The sequence below is a fragment of the Protopterus annectens genome, chromosome 11.part0 (assembly GCF_019279795.1).
Source record: "Protopterus annectens isolate FY-2018-M chromosome 11.part0, PAN1.0, whole genome shotgun sequence".
NCBI classification, from domain to species: Eukaryota; Metazoa; Chordata; order Ceratodontiformes; family Protopteridae; genus Protopterus; species Protopterus annectens.
In genome coordinates this window covers 337296720-337314488 of record NC_056745.1, presented here as the reverse complement: position 1 = coordinate 337314488, position 17769 = coordinate 337296720, and the positions used below count along the sequence as shown (strand labels likewise).

General features: G+C 39.4%; 1 protein-coding gene across 1 annotated transcript in view; it reads left to right on the top strand.

Moving 5' to 3' along the window:
- HCFC2 (host cell factor C2) overlaps positions 1-17769 on the top strand; it is an 886151-nt gene that overhangs the window by 237068 nt on the left and 631314 nt on the right. The window contains exon 6 of the mRNA XM_044087200.1: positions 15163-15351. Coding sequence (XP_043943135.1) covers positions 15163-15351 — 189 coding nt within the window. The remainder of the gene's footprint in view (positions 1-15162; positions 15352-17769) is intronic.

Here is a 17769-nt window from a genome sequence, read left to right as displayed (position 1 = left end):
AGTTTTCCTTCTGACTTAGACACACAGATGCCCTTAGATTATTTTTATGTTTTGTTGTGACCATTTCTAATAATCATGTATTTTCCTTTATTTTTGTACAGCCATTCCTCACTATCTTCCCTAGCTTTTATTTTTTTGCAAAATATAAAAAAAATGTTCTTTCTGTACAAAACAAAATTCCCTCCTTCACGCTCACCTTTCATACGTTATGGTTACCTTTGTGTATTTATTTTTACTGGCTGTTCTCCCTTTTCTTATTTTTTAGCTAACTGATTTCCACCCATTTATATGATGAGCATGATTGCCAAATGGCTGCACACACCATGATGATCTATCCTGCGACCACTAAGCTGCCCTGTTTTTGCTGGATGAAATCAGGCTACAGCTATGCTGTTGCTATCTTGCTCATGCATTGTAAGCTGACTGTGTCATGCTAGCAGTCCAAGGTTCTTTTTTCCAGAATTCAAATGTAAGCTTTCTATTTACCGCATCCCTTAGCCCTGAAGGAAGCTGAAGCCCATTTATGGCTGTAGCCTTTGAAATTACATGACAAGTTTTGAGGGAGAATCAATGTGAAATAACTGAACGATTCTTATACAGCTTTACCCATTTTTTTATGTTGTATGATTTGCTAGAGCAATAGCTACATGCTTTGAACAACTTTTACACTATTCTTTTTAAAAATAATTACATGTACCTCGGTTTACATCACCTCTCCTACATTCCATTCCCATCCTTCTAGACCTCAAGTGAGTTTTCATGGGAAACCACCAAGAAACAAAGTTCATTTTGCAGAATGTGCAACTCGAGTAGCAGCACCCATTTCCTTTGTCTAGAAACAGCCTTTTAACACTTTGATAGATGTATTAATACGATCAAAACTTGGGTCCTTTGTCGTTAACAGGCAGCCAAAAGTAGCACTGATCATTGAAATTGCTACACCCAGTGATTACAGTGACTTGCATACAGAGAGATTTGCAAGTAGAAACAATGTGGAAGAAGGATACCCACACAGTTCTAACAATAGGAGCAATGAGTCTCATAAAAAGGAATTTACATTAGTGTTTATATGTCCTACAGCTATTTATAACTATATGAACTGCAGAAGGGGTTTCCATTAAACTGGGCAGCAGGTGTCACTAAACAGAAATGTTGCCATGAAACATACACAAGAAGTAACCGACAAAGCTCATTCGTGTTTGTTGTATGGATCCGTTACACTTTTATTGTTTGGAGGCTTCTTGTCAGTTTTAATTACCGTGTGAGAGAGTTCTGAAACTAGATGGATCCCTTTCTGACTTTCAGTATTTTGTAAATGTGAAATGCCTTTTAATCGTGTTACAGTGAAACTTTAGCGGTGTCTGTTCATTGTTGGTTACTGTGTTTATATAGGGTTTTGAAAGTATTTAGTATACTTGGATCTCAGTGCTTTGGGACATGTAGCAGAAATGAAGAGCAGGTCTCCCTTCACATGTTTATATGTAAGCAAAGGTTTATTGTTCACCGTTCTTAAGTACATTTTGAGATTAGTTTGGCTTGGGTTATGAAACTACATACGTCATTCTCATGTGTAATGTGCATTTAATAACATGCTTCATTGTGGTTCACAGCATTTAGAGTGCTAAACTCTTCCTGGCAGTTGGGATATCTCAATTTCTGTCTAATTTGAGAACATTTGCACACTGTAATCAAACAGTATTTCACTGTACGTTAAATCTTTTCGAATAGGAAGGAGGTTCATGTTGGCAAACAGCAGAACAAAATTCTAAACAAGAAAGTTTTCTTTTACAATTTTAATTATTGAAAACATTTTTATGAAGATAGTACACTGATGTGAATAAATAGCTTGAATTCTATCATGCAGTACCTATGTGGACTTTCATTTAATAACGAACTTGTTTTGATCATTCTAAAGACTTGCTGGATGGAAAGAGTCAGACTGAAAATGGAAAGCTTGCATGTCAGTGTAATAATAATTCCGTAGATTTAAAGAAAAAAACGTCGATATTGCAAAGTCACTTGAGAGCAGTTTTCTTGGTACCATCTTTTTCTAACTTATTGACTATGCATTACTTAAAAATGAACTGTACAGTAAGTTTTGGAAAACAGCTGCAAAACTGTAGACCGCACATAGAGCAGTACATTGGCTCAGACTGCACTGTAAGCCGATTTTCTCGGGCAAGCCAAATGTAAACACCATGCAACTCCATGCTAAAAAATAATCTGACAAGTTAAGTGACAAAGTTCTGTTACTTTTTCAACTTAATTTTCAGCAGTGGAGGTACAATATGACTACAAAATTACTTGCGCTGCTAGAAGGCACTCTGGTGAAACTACATGCAATAGCTACTGTCTCACAGCGTGGTCAGATGTAAGCACAAAGGCACCATGAGACAGTAGTTGGGGTTAATTACAGTGGGTCAGAGGAGGAAATTCTAACCTTTGGAAGTTGCCATTGTGGGTTTGTGCAGACACAGAAACCATATGCCACTGGGGCTGTGTGAAATTTGAACATCTGCTGTTACGGCTTAAGTAGGACTTGTGCAACTGTACTTTGCCTTAGTTACAATCAGGACTGCATCCCTTTGAAGCACAAAGCCAGACTGTTTACGTATGTATTCACAACTGACTACTCTGAGGAGTAGCTAATTCATACTGCTAATTTTTTTACATTGTTGTTCTAGTTATTAAATCTTTTACTAAATTTGCATGTTGGGGAGTAGTTTTAAGTTTTGTTTTCCTATGTTCCATTTATGACTTAACAGACGTCTTAAGCAAGTCCAGAAGCCAAGGAAGTGACTGCTGTTTATTATGTTATTTTACATTTATCTGTGTAGTACACTATATTAGATAAACAGATTAGCAGGTCATCTGTAAATAATAGTAATAAATATTGCTTTCCTATAGACTTTATTTCTGTTTTATCAAGGAGGCTGCACTGGCTAAAGGTTCCATATGCACTGGATCGAGCAAGGGAGTTAGAAGCCAGTCTTGGAATAGTTTACTTGTTCTTGGTTGGGTCGAGTCCTTTCCATTAAATTTTATTTGGACAAATATTACATTATATAGGTTCATAGGTAGGTACTAGGCTATTGGCCCTAGGGCCTATATAAGCCTAGCCAAAAAGGTACCCTGGCTTTCGCCACCCAAGAAAATTATTTTCCTGTGCCCCCGTCGATCAGAGCCACAGAGGCGATCCCAGGGTGAATTTCCTATTTTCCCTCCAATCCTCAAGATTTTTCTTGAAGAGTGCTAATGAAGAGCTTTGTTTGATATAGATAGGTAGTTTGTTCCAGAGTATGGGAAGTCTCTGGGACAGGAATCTATCCCTCCAGCATGTTCTGTTTATTGTGGTGACAAGGTTTAGGTCCCTAGAGCGTGTAGCTCGGAGGGATTGGGATTTCTTTAAGTGGAGCATTTCCAACAGCTCTGGGTTTGACATAGCTTTGTATGTTAGGCAGAGATCGCCTCTGAGTAAGCGATATACGACTGAGTAAAGCTGGAGTTTTTCTGCGGCCTTTCCAGTTGTTGTAGATGTCTTGTGAGGTACATACCAAAAGGGGCATTGTCACTCATTAGACCCATTATAGAGTGCCAGTAGAGGGGAACAATGACCTCCTTTTTTTTTCCTGAATGAGAAACCTTTTATGATGAGGTGTGCCATGTAGAAGGATTTCCTGACTACTGTGGTGATGTGATTATCAAAGGAGAGACTACTGTCCACCTCTGTCCCAAGGTCTCTTATCACACTTTCGGTGTTAAGTAGACTACCACCTATGTGGTAGCTCATGGGTACAGAGGTTTTACCAAAGTGGATGACAATGCACTTTTTGGCATTGAGCTTGCGGCCATGGCTTTGACACCAGGCATCTGTCTCAGTGAGACCCTTTTGTAGGATGTCCACATCGTTAGGAGTTTCGATTATGGTTCCTAGTTTGCAGTCGTTTGCGAACTTAGCCAAAGACCTTCTGTGTTAGCCTGTACTTCAAAAAAGTAGATACCAAACAGGAGAGGACCCAGGACTGAACCCTGTGGTACTCCACTTGTCACTGGTATGAAGTCGGATTTGGAGTCTGCTACTTTCACCATGTGGGTTTGTCAGTGAGCCAGTTGGCAACCCATCTTGTGACATAGGGATTTATACCTAGTTTAGTGAGTTTATCTATAATTCCAGAGTGGGGGATGGTGTCAAAAGCCTTGGCGAGGTCTAGATAGGCTGTGTGAACCACTTTACCCTCGTTTACAGCTTTGATGACTGCTTCAAAGAAGTTTATCAGGTTTAGGAGACATGATCTGCCTTTTACAAACCCGAACTGGGTAGGGTCCAGAGTTTGGAGATTACCTATGTCTTTGTTTATAAGTTCCATGGCCTTGCAGACCAGGCTCATTAGGCTAATGGGGCAGTAGTTCACGGGGTCCGTGGTGGCTCCCCCTTTGTGGAGTGGGATAACTGTCGCTGTGCGCCATTCAGTAGGCACAAAGCCTGAGGTGAGGCTATGATTGAACATGGTGCTTAGGTGGGGTGCCAGTTCATTGTGTAGTTTGTGTAGAACGCAGTCTGGGATGTTGTCAGGTCCCATGGGTGCTGTGTTCTTGGCTTTGGAGAGTGTGGTTTTTACCTGTGCAGCCGTGATTACAGGAACTTTGCATTCTTCTGGTATAGAGATGGGCCCTTTAGGAGGTGAGAGAGGGGTAAAGTTAGCACTGAACCTATCTGCCAGGATGTTTGCAATATCAGTTGGTTCTGTATATTTAGTGCCATTGTGCTGTAACTCAGAGCAGATCTGGGTGTTGCCATTGAGATTCTTGACAAAGCTATAGAATGCTTTCTGGTTGTCTTTAGAATCAGTGGCGATTTTGTTTTCGTAACTAGCTTTGGAGGATTTTATGAGGGATTTCAGCTTCTTACTGAGGCTGACCAGGGAGTTCCTTCAATCATGGGATTTTACTCTTTTTTTTGCAACAGTTTTTCTTCTGTTGTAGAGTTTGTTTATGACAGGGGACCACCAGATTGGCTTCCTTTTTTTTGGAGAATTGCATCTTGGTTCTGTTAGGGATAGCACGATCCATGCACTTGTGTAAGGGCTTATAAAGTGCATTTGTGTAGGATTCAGCAGTCGTACCTCTATTGCCCCACTGCGTGGATGTCATGAAGTTTGCCACTTCTGTCTTAAGAAGCGTGAAGTTGACTTTGGAGAAATTTTTTACGGTGGTTTCCCTAATGGGGGCGGGATGTGGATGTCTAGAGTGATTAGCTTGTGGCCGGATCTGACCAACGAGGAATTGACCTCTGGTGTGGAACACTGGTTGACCATGTTGGTAATGACCAGGTCTAGGATATTGCTGCCCCTGTTGGGGGTGTGGATAAGTTGATCCAAGGCGTTGGAATTTATGAATTCCAGAAAACATTGAGCAAAGAGTTGGTGCATGAGTAGTTTTCCCAGTTAATGGGGTAGTTGAAATCGCCCATTATGAGGGTGTTGGGTTGTACCCTAATGTTTTCCAGTGTATCACGAAATGAGGAGTGGGAATCCTGAGGCATGGTGGGGGATCTGTAGCAAGTTACAGTTTGGATTACAGTCTTGCCCAGAGTTAATTGCACTTGGATAATCTCGAATGCATTATGCTGAGCAACTAGCCTGGAGGTGTGGATATCCTTAATGAATAAGGACACGCCTCCGCCTTTAGTGTTTCGGTCCAGGTTAGGTGGCCGAAAGATGTGGTATGAATTATAGCCTGGTAATGCAGGGGTGCTCTCTGGAGCCTTGAACCGGGTCTCTGTCACTGCACAGATATCGATGTTCTCCATTTTAAGGAGTGCTTCGAGTAAATGCATTTTGAGGTTTAGACTTCTAGCATTGAGTAGCATTACCCTCAGATTTTGTTTGCTTGTACCTGTTACGGTGGTGAATTTGTCATTTGGACCTTGCCTTAAAAAGGCACTATAGGGGTGGCAAGAGCCTTAATCAGTATCCGGAATCCCAAGGGAATAAGGTGCAGGCCATCTCTGGCAAAACATCGTGGTCTGTTGATCATGTCATCCCAGGCAGACAGATACTGGATCCCCTTAGAATGACACCAGAAGCTTAGCCAGTTGTTGAAGTCAAGTCATTTTGTCCTTGTACTGTGGCATCATTGTGGGTGATGGCAGGATGCTACTCAGGACTAGGGTCATACCTGCCTGGGCTACAAGATCGGAGAGCTCTTCAATGTCTCTTTTCATGTAGTCTAGGGAGGTACGTCTCAGGTCATTCACACCAACATGAACAATGACAGAGTCATATTTGTACTTGTTGTGGAGTAACCTGAGTGCGTGTGTTATGTGGTGGGTCCTGGCACCCGACAGGCAACTGACAGTAACTTTCTCCTTGTTTAGCCTGGTGAGTGGAACATCAGTGTGCCTGACTATAGAGTCACCCATGACTAGAGTGTTGGGTACGTTGTTATGCCTTATGGGCTGCTGTTGAGTGGCATACTGAGTTTGTGGGCTGTGTGTCATTTGGGTTGTGTTGGGGGGTGGAGGTTGCTTGCGTTTCTGCTTTGGAGGTCTCTGTTGCTTGAGCAGATTTTTATTGAGAGTCTCCGCAAATGTAGGTGTGTGATTTGTGTTTCTATGTGTCTGTTTTGGTGGTGTAGGTGTATGAAATGCCTTCAAGTGAAGCATGATTACATTGATGTTAAAGGTAGAGTTGAAGTTTGTGCTGAAGTTAAGACTAAAGTTTCCATTATTCTTGGGGTATCCCAGTGAATGATAGATCTTCCTTATAACTGCATTGACTCAACCCTCCACTACTATGTGGAACCATTGTTTACTACCTGCAAGCTGAGGAGTAATGATAAAATACAGTGTTGGATATTTAGCAGGCATGAGCATGACAGATTCAGGCAGCCTAGACTGCAACAAAGGAAACCTGCTTTAGGAATGTGAAATTCCACCTTACTCATGAAATGAGCTGTGGTTAGAGACAGAAAAGTATTGGTTGCATATAGTCAGTTACATTTGCATACACCCACACCTCTCTGTAACCAATTGTTTCCAGCTGATGAGAAAGTTGTCTCAGTGCAGTTGTCAGTCTCAAAAAAAAAAAAAAAACTCTTTGCAAGTTCATGATTATGCATCAAATAATTTTACAAATTATTTAGCCGCCTCTGAGGAGATGGGCATGCTGCTGCAGAGGGTGTTGCCTACTGATTATCTTGCCTTATTCAGAGGCTTCAAAACATGTTTGTGGAGTAATAGTGATACCTTTGGGGCATAGTTATCAGAAACAGCTTCTTTGGTCTGGGAAGGCTTGGCTGATAGTGGACACTGTCATGTATTGTCTGCAGTACACCAGTACCACAGTATCTTGTGACTGAGTTTGATGTGATGGCGTCAGATTTGAAGCCACATTTGTGGGCACACAAAATAAGACAGGGACAGAGCTATCAGGTGATCATTAAATGGTGATGTAGAAGTGTTGTTGAGCACTAGGCCTGGGAGGAGGTTCAGATGTCTCTTGGAAACATCTGGCTGAGGTCTTTGTGCAAGATGAGTTGATCTTCTACCTCTGAAAGTCTTTTGACTCAAGGCCATGTTCAAGAACTCAGTTGTTGAGGTGGCACTTAGGAGCTTAGCCTGAGGGTGGTCGATGCCTTTCATCAGTGTAATCTTAGGGCCTGCTGGTGGACACCAGTGGTGAATGACTCTTTTGAGTTGTAGAAGGTGGCTTCCTTTGCGCAGTACGTGTGAAGGGCTGTCCTGTTCCATTTGCGAGGGACCTGGCAGAAAAGACAACTGCAGTCAGAATGATTGCTGAAGAGAAAGCTTTGGTGTGGGAGAAGTTTGGAGAGGCTATGAAAGAAGATTTGCTGAGTGGTCTGAAAGAAGTTCAGGCAAACCATTTTGCACCTCCGGGGAAGAAGGTAGGACTTACTACATGCTCTTTACATAATACAGCCTGTGCAGTTGATCACTGTGGTGGAGATAATTAAGCGATACAAGGAAAATGTTGAGGAACTCTCTTAATTTTTTGTTAGGCCTGCAGTATCTTGTGGGTTGAGGTCTGCAGAGACCATCAGAGTAGTGATGCTGCAAATATGGATGACATTGTAAGTTGGACTGAGTTTGAGGTGGTAGGGCTAATGTATTGCTTAGAAGATCATCTTTTCCTTTGGACTGGCAGTCTGGAGTAGTGGGTACTCATCCATCTTCAAGAACAAGCACTAGAGGGCAAAGTTGACATAGTTTAAGTAATTGCAGTGTTTGCACCACTAGATCTCTAGGAATCCAGGGTTCCCATTGGTCCTGCCAGAGATGGACATCAAGCATCTCATATTATGTGCCCTGTATTCCATATTAAAGAATAAGCACTCCAAGCTGAAGGAGGTGATGGCAATCCAGTAATGCTTTATTGTTTTTTTTCCCATTCAGTGCTAAATGTAGGGACACTCCAAATTATGAGAGACAGCACAACAGCAATGTGGAGCATCAGCAGTGGTGGGTACATCTTGCATCACCTTTGCCCGTATGACCATGCTGTGAGATCTGGTAGCCAACCTAAACTTACAGCTCCAAACAGTTTTCATACTTGGCAAAGGAATTCCTTAGATACTTTGAGCAGGAAATTTGCCATCTAAAATATGTGGATGTTGGGCAGAGCAGTCTCTCTGGACATCATAAGTGGGGGGCATTTGAGAATAGAATAGTTTGCATCCCAGACGAGTCACCAAATACTCTCAATTCTGCTTAGACAGTGGATGGGCCTCCTTATCTGATACGAATAACGCAAATAACTGGTCACTGTCTAAAGTCCTTCCTTCTGTTAGTACCATAGCTGTGTATTTACATGTAGTGTTCAAGAACTGCTTCACTTTCTGTTGCGATTGTTATGACATAACTCTGAAAGGAAGAGCTGTTACTATTATTTTGGTCAAAAACATATAATTCCAAATTGTTTGTAAAAATGGCACTTGGGACTTTCATGCATAATTTCTGAAGACGCTACTTGTTGGATCCTCAAAGCATTAGGGTTGCGTTTTCCCTGCAGTTTGAAAAGTATGCATATTTACCTTCCAAACATGTCCAGGGAATGGGTTTCACTGTTTGGTAGCATATCTTCTGTACCAGAAGTTGTCATACATTCTCATACCAAGAGATTCATCTGTCTTCTTTCTGCACTTATGAGCCTTGAGAATATTCTTTATAGCATGGAACAATTATTTCAGGAAGTCAGACTTGCTTTTTGATTTCCTTTGTACCACATGAGTTGAACGTACCAATAGGTAATCAAACAGTTTCTCAACTGGATAATTTATTGCGTACTATTTTGCTGTGGTAGTTAAACTAATTCTCATCTCATTTTAACAGAATGACTGTCAGCTGCTCTGTTTTTCAAGCAGTTTCTTCCTCTTCTCTGTGTAAAGTAGCGCAACTTGCATCCCAGTCAATTTCAGAGTACTGCTCAGGTGCTTTGCAGGGCCCTCCTTGTAGATTTTCTGACTGAAAATGCATTAAAATACCAATACCGTAATTAATACACATACATACATATATACATATATGTACAGAATGCCTGTAGTATGAATAGTAGTAGTTTAGTCTGAGCTGGCAGGGGAGAACTAGCTTGGCCCATCTGTGATATTTACTTCTGTAGTGATTTCTCTTTTGATGATCTGTCTTTGCCCAGGTGTTTTCTTGACTGTCACATGATACTGTCCATTCTGTGATTTTTCTTGATGGTTTTGTCATTTGGTGGCTGTTTTATTCATTTCCTCATTGACTGTTATGTTACTGCATTGATAATTTGTACAGTAAAAGCCCCTCTGCTGGCAAGTCTCTAAGCTATGTGGGAAGTTTCTACAAATGTAGTGAATATAGCTTGCAGTTTGGTAAATTCTACAAAAAAATAATTGCTGTAATCAAATGTTCTTCACTGTACAGTAAGTCTCTCCTCAATTTCTTTTTTTTGTAAATGTATGGAAGGCAATACTTTGAAATTTGTACAAATGGAGCATGTCAGCACAGGAGAGAAATCACAGTTAAGACTGCTATTAATTGTTAACAAACATCAGACTATTATATTGTAAAATACATCCAAGGAAAGTGTTTGTTCATCATATGTAGCCTCTGTTTTGACTAGAGTAGTGCAATGTGATGTTTTAATTGCCAACAGCCATTTCGCTCAAGCATCAGAAAGAAGCAAAATATCAAAAGTCTCATACCGTGTTTGACAAAGGGAAATACTGCCAGCCCAGCTAGCTGGAATTTTGTAAATAATTCTGTCATTTGTGAACATTAATATGATTTTTATAGAAATGTAACAGGAGATACTACCAGCCCAGCTATCTCAAATTTTGTAAATAAGTATTGTCATTTGAGAATATTAATATGCTTTATATAGAAGTGTGACAGAAGGAGATACTGCCAGCTCAGCTATCTGGAATTTTGTAAGTGGCTATGTGCCATTTGTGAATGCCAACATTCTTCATGTAAGATGCTTTGACTACAACTGTGTTGGAACTTTTTTTGTTTACCGGGAAAGTCCGACTGGATATATGTCCATTTTCAGCAGATGCCTGGGGAGAAAAGCTCCAGAAAGCAGAGTATAAATACATTAGGAACAATAGAAACATTTAGAGATAAGTATAATATGCAGTTTTCAGTAGGGTGACAAACATGGATAAAACATAGTAGACAACATCAAAATTATGCGGCTTCAATTTCAGACAATAATACATGGAGTTATGGGCTAAGTCCCTGCAAGAATTCGTACACTTATTAGAGTATAAGATTAAAATGCTTAGGAGAGTTTGCAGGAACAGCGGGTGGTGATTAGTCAGGGTTTAAGCAGGGACACTGCCAATGCTGTTGGAAGTATAGTTTGAGGCTTTTTTTTGAACTGGGTTAAGGAGGATTAGTGAGTACTATATGTTTTGTACTGAGCTAAAGTCTAACCACAGCATGCCCTACTGGCTTAGAACAGAAATGTATATAAACTATTGTAATTGTGTAAGTGTATATATCTTAACAGTGGAAACCTGAATGTAGAAGGTTAACTTGCAAAACTTCAAGAAAGTAGTTGAAATTAAATTGTTTTACGATTGTGCTGTAAAAGTTATCTTTCAGTTTCAGTCAACAGGAGACAGGTTGTCTACACTAGGGGACTCTCTGTGTTTTATTGTTTTATGTCTTCTAGCAGTTGTAAACATCTGAAGGCTATGTATTTTCACAGAGAGCTGTTAAACACTGATGATAGTTTCTGACAATGGGGGTTTAGCTTGGGAACTAAAGTCAGGTGACAAAATGTGATGTTATCCAAGCTAACCCAGCAGTAATATTTGATATTAATTTAAGAACTGTCTCAGAGAGAGAGGGAGGGGAAGGCTTTTTGCATCTGTCTTTTGACTTGACAGCACCATCAGCTAGAAGATCCATTCACCACACTTGCCTTGCTTGTAAGTATGTTTGTAGGGCATAGTAACTCTTTTAGAGTCAGATAAGAATATAGTAAAGTATAGCTTAGATGGTATCTTTATTTGAGACTGTCCTGCAATATTTTAAATATTTCCTTTGATTTGTAACTCTGATGCAACAGATTACTTATTTAGTATTGTCTTGTTCTTTTATTTATTATTAAATATATTTAACCATTTTAATCATGGCTGATCTGTTTAGATATATTTAAGCTCTTAGGATACTTGCATACCTATTTAGCGACACTATACAGGCCACTCCTAATAGCCTGGCGCTTGGTCAAACTACCATTTGGATTAATAGTAACATTACACAGTAGGATTGGGCACCATTTGTTAAGGGCCTTGAAGTAGCTGACAAGAGTGTCTGGTGACAGTCGGAACTAACTTATAGTCTGCGCAAAAGGGGGCACAGTTAGTAAACCTGTGCCAGGCTTTCCCAGGAGAGTGTGTGTGTGTGTGTGTGTGTGTGTGTGTGTGTGTGTGTGTGTGTGTGTGTGTAAATCAAATCTCAGTGTGTGTCTCTCAACTACTTGGGCAAGGGGTATGAAGCACTGGTTGGACAGAGAGGGTGCTGGAGATCATAGTTTGGCCACTCAGCTGAAATCTCAACCCTATAGTTATGCTAGTGGGGAGTCTTATTAGGGATCTGGAGAAAGAGGGAGAAACCAGCCATAGAATGACTGTGATCTCTGTGTACTCTTAAGAGAATTTGCACTTTACTGTGTATGTACTTGTTATCTTCACAGTGTGTATATTCCCCACTTGCCAGTGGTGAGGATTGAGGCTCCTTGATTACTGGGCCAGTGATGGGGTGTCACATGTAGTGTGTCATACCCTTTGTAAAAGTCTCACATGTACTGTGCACACAGACTACTTTTAAGGCTACTATTATGTAAGCATCCCAAACAGTGTACATTTTAGTAATCTTTGGGAAGAGACCAGTTTTTGAGATTTGTGAGATTTCTGTTAGGTGTATTTGTCAGTACTTGAAGGATTTCAGAGAGCTGCTTCCACACAGATAAAGGGCTTGAAGAAGGTGTTATTAAACATCATTGATGTACTGGTATTTGGGGGCAGGGGTTGACCAGAGAGCATAAGAGTGTGATTGCTGTTTCTTTACTAAGAGAACATATTTATGATCCAGGTCATTCATATTTCTAGAAGTTGTGAAGTTAACAGGTATTATGAGTCAAGATATGGTCACGGAATTTCAGATATAATTGCTACTGCTAAGCTTATATTATTACTGAGAAATGGGAATTTAATCATCTAACATTAGTCTCAACTTTGCAAAGTCTAATGGTTGAGTGGAGTCTGAAACACTTGAAATTGGAACATTACCACTGACTTTCATTGGTATTCACTTAGTATTATTGGGATACAGGCATACTTCACTGCAAGGTGTTGATGATTTTGTGTGTTCAGTTGATAAGTTGTCACAGATTAAAGGAAGGTATTCCCACATCTACTTTAATACCTGGTTGAGATCAAGAGAGTCTGAGGCAAAATTGAGCAAGGCATAGTTTACTGAAATAGATAATCAGAAATGTTTTTATGATTTTAAGGAAGGAGATGAGGTGCAGATACAGCAATGCCATTCCAGTAAGCAGCAACTTGAAGCACTCATTTGAAGGGCACAGTCATATGTCATGAAAAATTCAGACTGCTTAGTGCTGGGAAGAAGCTGGAGAGATTTTTTGAAAATGAGTATGGCAGAGAGAGACTTTATTCAGTGTATTTCAGAATTTGCAGAAGTGTCTATGACCCATTCAGGGAGAGATAATATGGACCTATATTTTGGCAGTTTTCTTGCTTATGATATCATACAATTTTCTTAATGTTTATAATTTGTAGTTCTGCTTGTAATCTTTTTTTTTTTCTGGGATTTAGTGCGACTTCATTGAAGCCCACCTTGTGTGTGTGTGTGTGTGTGTGTGTGTGTGTGTGTGTGTGTGTGTGTGTGTGTGTGTGTGTGTGTGTGTGTGTGTGTCTCCTAAAAGAACTAAACTGTGTCAGTTATCCTCACCATTTTGACTTCCTGCAACTATCTGTAGCACGCAAAATGATATACAAACCTGATAGTTGTCCTGCCTTAAAAATCAGTACTACACTCCTATATCCCCCACCAGAACCCTCCGTTCTGAAAACAAGCAACTTCTAACTGTACACCGCCCAAACATGTGGGAAACCACTGTCTTTACTCCTATGCAATTGCAAAGCTGTGGAACACCTTACCAGTTAATATCAGAGCCATAGACTGCTTCAAGAGTTTTAAGCACACTAAATTACCTTCTTAAGTCCCATATATGCCCTTGTACTTTACCAGAAAGGTAATTGTCTTGACTATTCACATTATATTTCAACATAACTTCCAACTACATGTATTGCCAGTCTCACAATCCGATCTTTGCCACAGCACTTTGAATTTCTCTAAGCACAGCATGTTTTATCTGTTCAAGTCTTGTAGAATCTTGAGTTTCACTGAGTCTAGTAGAATCGTTTACAGTCTTGTTGAACTCTTGTATAACCTTGCATGTTCTTATGCAGTCTAGAATAGTCATTTTAGAGTCTTACACAGTTCTATATAATCTTTATAGTATTGTTGAGTCTTGTTAAGTTTTATAATGTCTTGTAAAGTCTTGTCAGTCCCTGTGTTGTCCCATATTTTATTGTATAATGCGTCAAAAGCCTTATTATGATCTTGTAAATCTTACAATTGTAATTTTTTGTTGTGTATTATGCATCTCACAGTGGATTAACCTAAATGTCTGTATACGTATTTTAATCTTTATATTGAGTTATGAAGCTTTTTTCCCTGAGCATCCTCTGAAAATGGGTTATGTAATGTAACCTAGTCGGACTATCCTGGTTAACAAATGTCAATGAACAAGTGTATGTATGTATCTGTGTGTGTGTAATATATATATATATATATATATATATATATATATATATATATATATATATATATATGTATATATGTATATATATACACACACACACACACACACACACACAGATGCACACGCACAAATTATGTGTATAGTATATGTACATATAAATGCACAGAACAAATATTATTCAGGGGTCTCCATAAACTACCCCCCCACTCACACATACATTGCTTACCTTATTATATTTTGCTTACCTTATTATATTTAATCTGAGGTCACTAGTACCACTGAGCAAAGGCCATGGTAACAGTTTGTGAAACAATACTTCCTGGAAAATAATACACAGTCCCTCACACACTCAGACAGTTTGACCTTAATTTTTTAAAGTCATCAACTTGCTAGGCTGCTACAAAATGTCTTTATTTTTCATGTCTTCCAGAAGTTATATTGTTACTACAGCAACAGTCTGACCTGAAGAAGCTGTGGAGTTGTTTATTTTTTACTGAAGACAATGTTGTGTTCTTTGGATTCACTTAAGTGATATTCTTGCTTATAAACAGCCAAAGCATTAAATATCACTAATTTGGGCATCCTACCAGACTGTTTAAACTGTAGCACATCAGTAATGTATTGTATATCATCAGATCTGCAATATAAAATTATAAACAGAAACGAACACATGGGAAATTGTATATCTGAAGAAAAATTAGTCATTTATGATAAAATGCAAAATGCACGGTTTTCTTTTTAAGCAAGTTTGTGTGTATGTATGTAGACTGAACGGTTAGCAAAACATTGTTTTGTATTCTAGATACAATGGTCTGGACACTTCTGCTACCAGATACTCAGGAAGACAAAAATAATCCTTCACCAAGGCCCAGGGCAGGCCATTGCTCTGTTACAATCAGCAATCGCCTCTATATTTGGAGTGGAAGGGATGGTTACAGACGAGCATGGAATTCTCCAGTATGTTGCAAGGAACTTTGGTACATTGACACTGGTAAGAACTGCAAGATTTTTGGGTTGTTTAATTGCATAGTTTGCTTAACAAAGTGATAAACTTGTGTATAATGTTGAATATTTGTTTTGTGTGTTTTTTTTTTCAACCAAGTGGGGGTGGACTTGCCCCAGGACCCTTTTCAGTTATGACCCAGGCACTTGGGCAACAGTGAAGTATATAAATAACATTTAGGAACTTTGCACATTAATTACAAGTCAGAAATACCTGTAAAGTTATGTACTGAACCTAAGGGCTGTAGAGTTTATAAATCCAGCACATGTAGCAGAATATATCAGACATGTAACAAATAATATACATTCAGTGTATATTTTACAGTGATTTGAACACTTCTGACATAGTACAAATGAGTTATACTAGAAATAAAAACTTTTAACATAAAGTGTACTAGAACTAATTGTTATACCATTGATATAAGCTGATAATTATATAAATATAGTGGTACTAACAATCATAGAAGCACTATGTACAAATTTACAAATTAGAAATGTATTTAAAACTTTGCTTATGCTCACACTGTTTTTGCTGCAGTTCTAGGCGTGGCGTAGGGTGAGTTTATCTGTTTCAGTCCATGTTGATAAAAGATAAGCAGAGTAGGAATTTGGGTATATTATCTCCTTACAGATTTCATTAGACAGAATGGAACCACTAAAGAGAAACGTTCTTCACCTATTGCTTTATGGTACTGGGGTCTTTGCAGAGTAGCTGATTTAATTTCTTACTGCAAAGGTCACTGGATAAGGATACAAAACGGTTTGTGTTTTAAGAGAAAAGCAATACCTGTTAAATTAAAATTTAATCAGAATCACATTTATTGGCGAAGTATGCATACATACAAGGAATTTGACTCCGGTTTCAGTGATCCTCCAAGTATGAATTACGTAAATGACATCCATACTTGTTTCTGAAAGAAACAAGTATTAACAATATGTAAACAATACTGCATAATCCTTGGAGGCCTAAGAAGCTGAGTTAACCGTTTATGAACTTGATGGCCTGTGGGGAAAAAAAACTGTTCTTATATCTGCTTTTTTTGGTGCATGTTAAGCTATAATGCCTGGCTGATGGTAATAGCACAAAAAGATGGTGGCCTGGGTGTGAAGGGTCGGTGATGATTCCCCCTGCCCTTTTCATGACTCTCGAACAGTACAGGTCCTGTAAGTAGGGCAAACTAGCACCAATGATATTTTCATCAGACCTGACTATTTGATGGAACCTATTTTTGTCATGGTTAGACAGAGAGCCAAACCACACTGTTATTTATGGATGAGCTGAGAACAGACTCAATGACTGAGGTGTAGAACTGAATCAACAGTTCCTGTGGGAGGTTGAACTTCCTCAGCTGTTGCAGAAAGTACATTCTCTGTTGTGCCTTTTTTATGATGGACCCTACACTGGTCTCCCACTTCAAGTCCCGGGAGATTATAGATGCCAAAAACTTGAAGGATTCCACAACTGACACAGCAGTATTAAATATAAAGAGGGGGTGTAATATTGTAAGTACCATTACTAAAGTCCACTGTCATCTCCACAGGTTTGAGTCTTCAGTTCCAGATTATTCTGACTGCACCAAAGGGTCATCTGCTCAACCTCCCATCTGTATGCAGACTCATCACCATTCATGATGAGCCTGATGATAGTTGTACCATCTGCATATTTAATAAGTTTGACAGAGAGGTCCTTAGAGGTGCAGTCATTAGTGTAGAGGGAGAACTGCAGTGGGGAAAGCACACATCCCTAGGGGGCACCTCTATTGATCGTGCGATAGCTAGATGTAAATTTCCCCAGTTTCACCTGCTGTTTCCTATTGGTTAGAAAATTGGTGATCTATTGACAGGTGGAAATGGGAACAGAAAGCTGGGAGAGTTTCAAGTGAAGAAGTTCCAGAATTGTTGTATTAAATGCAGAGCTAAAGTCTACAAACAGAATCCTTGCATATATCCCTGGGTTGTCATCATGTTGCAAGACATAGTGCAGGCCCATATTAACTGCATCATCCACTGACCAGTTCTCTCCATAAGCAAACTGAAGGAGGGCCAATGAGGGAGTTGTAATATCCTTCAGGTAAGCTAACAGCAGCCTCTCAAAAGTCTTCATGACCACTGATGTCATAGCAACAGGCCTGTAGTCATTCATTCCTATTATACTGGATTTTTAGCCACTGGAATGATTGTAGCTTGTTTGAAACATAATGGAACTTCACACAGCTCTAATGATTTATTAAAAATCCGAGTAAAAATGAGAGCCAATTGATCAGCACAGGTTTTTAAACAGGAGGGTGAAACCCCGTCTGGACCAGCTGCCTTCTCAATATGCTGTCTTTTAAAAAGACTATATACATCCTCCTCAGAGATAATTAATGCAGATTAAGTAGGTTAATTAAATTAATTATAATTTTTA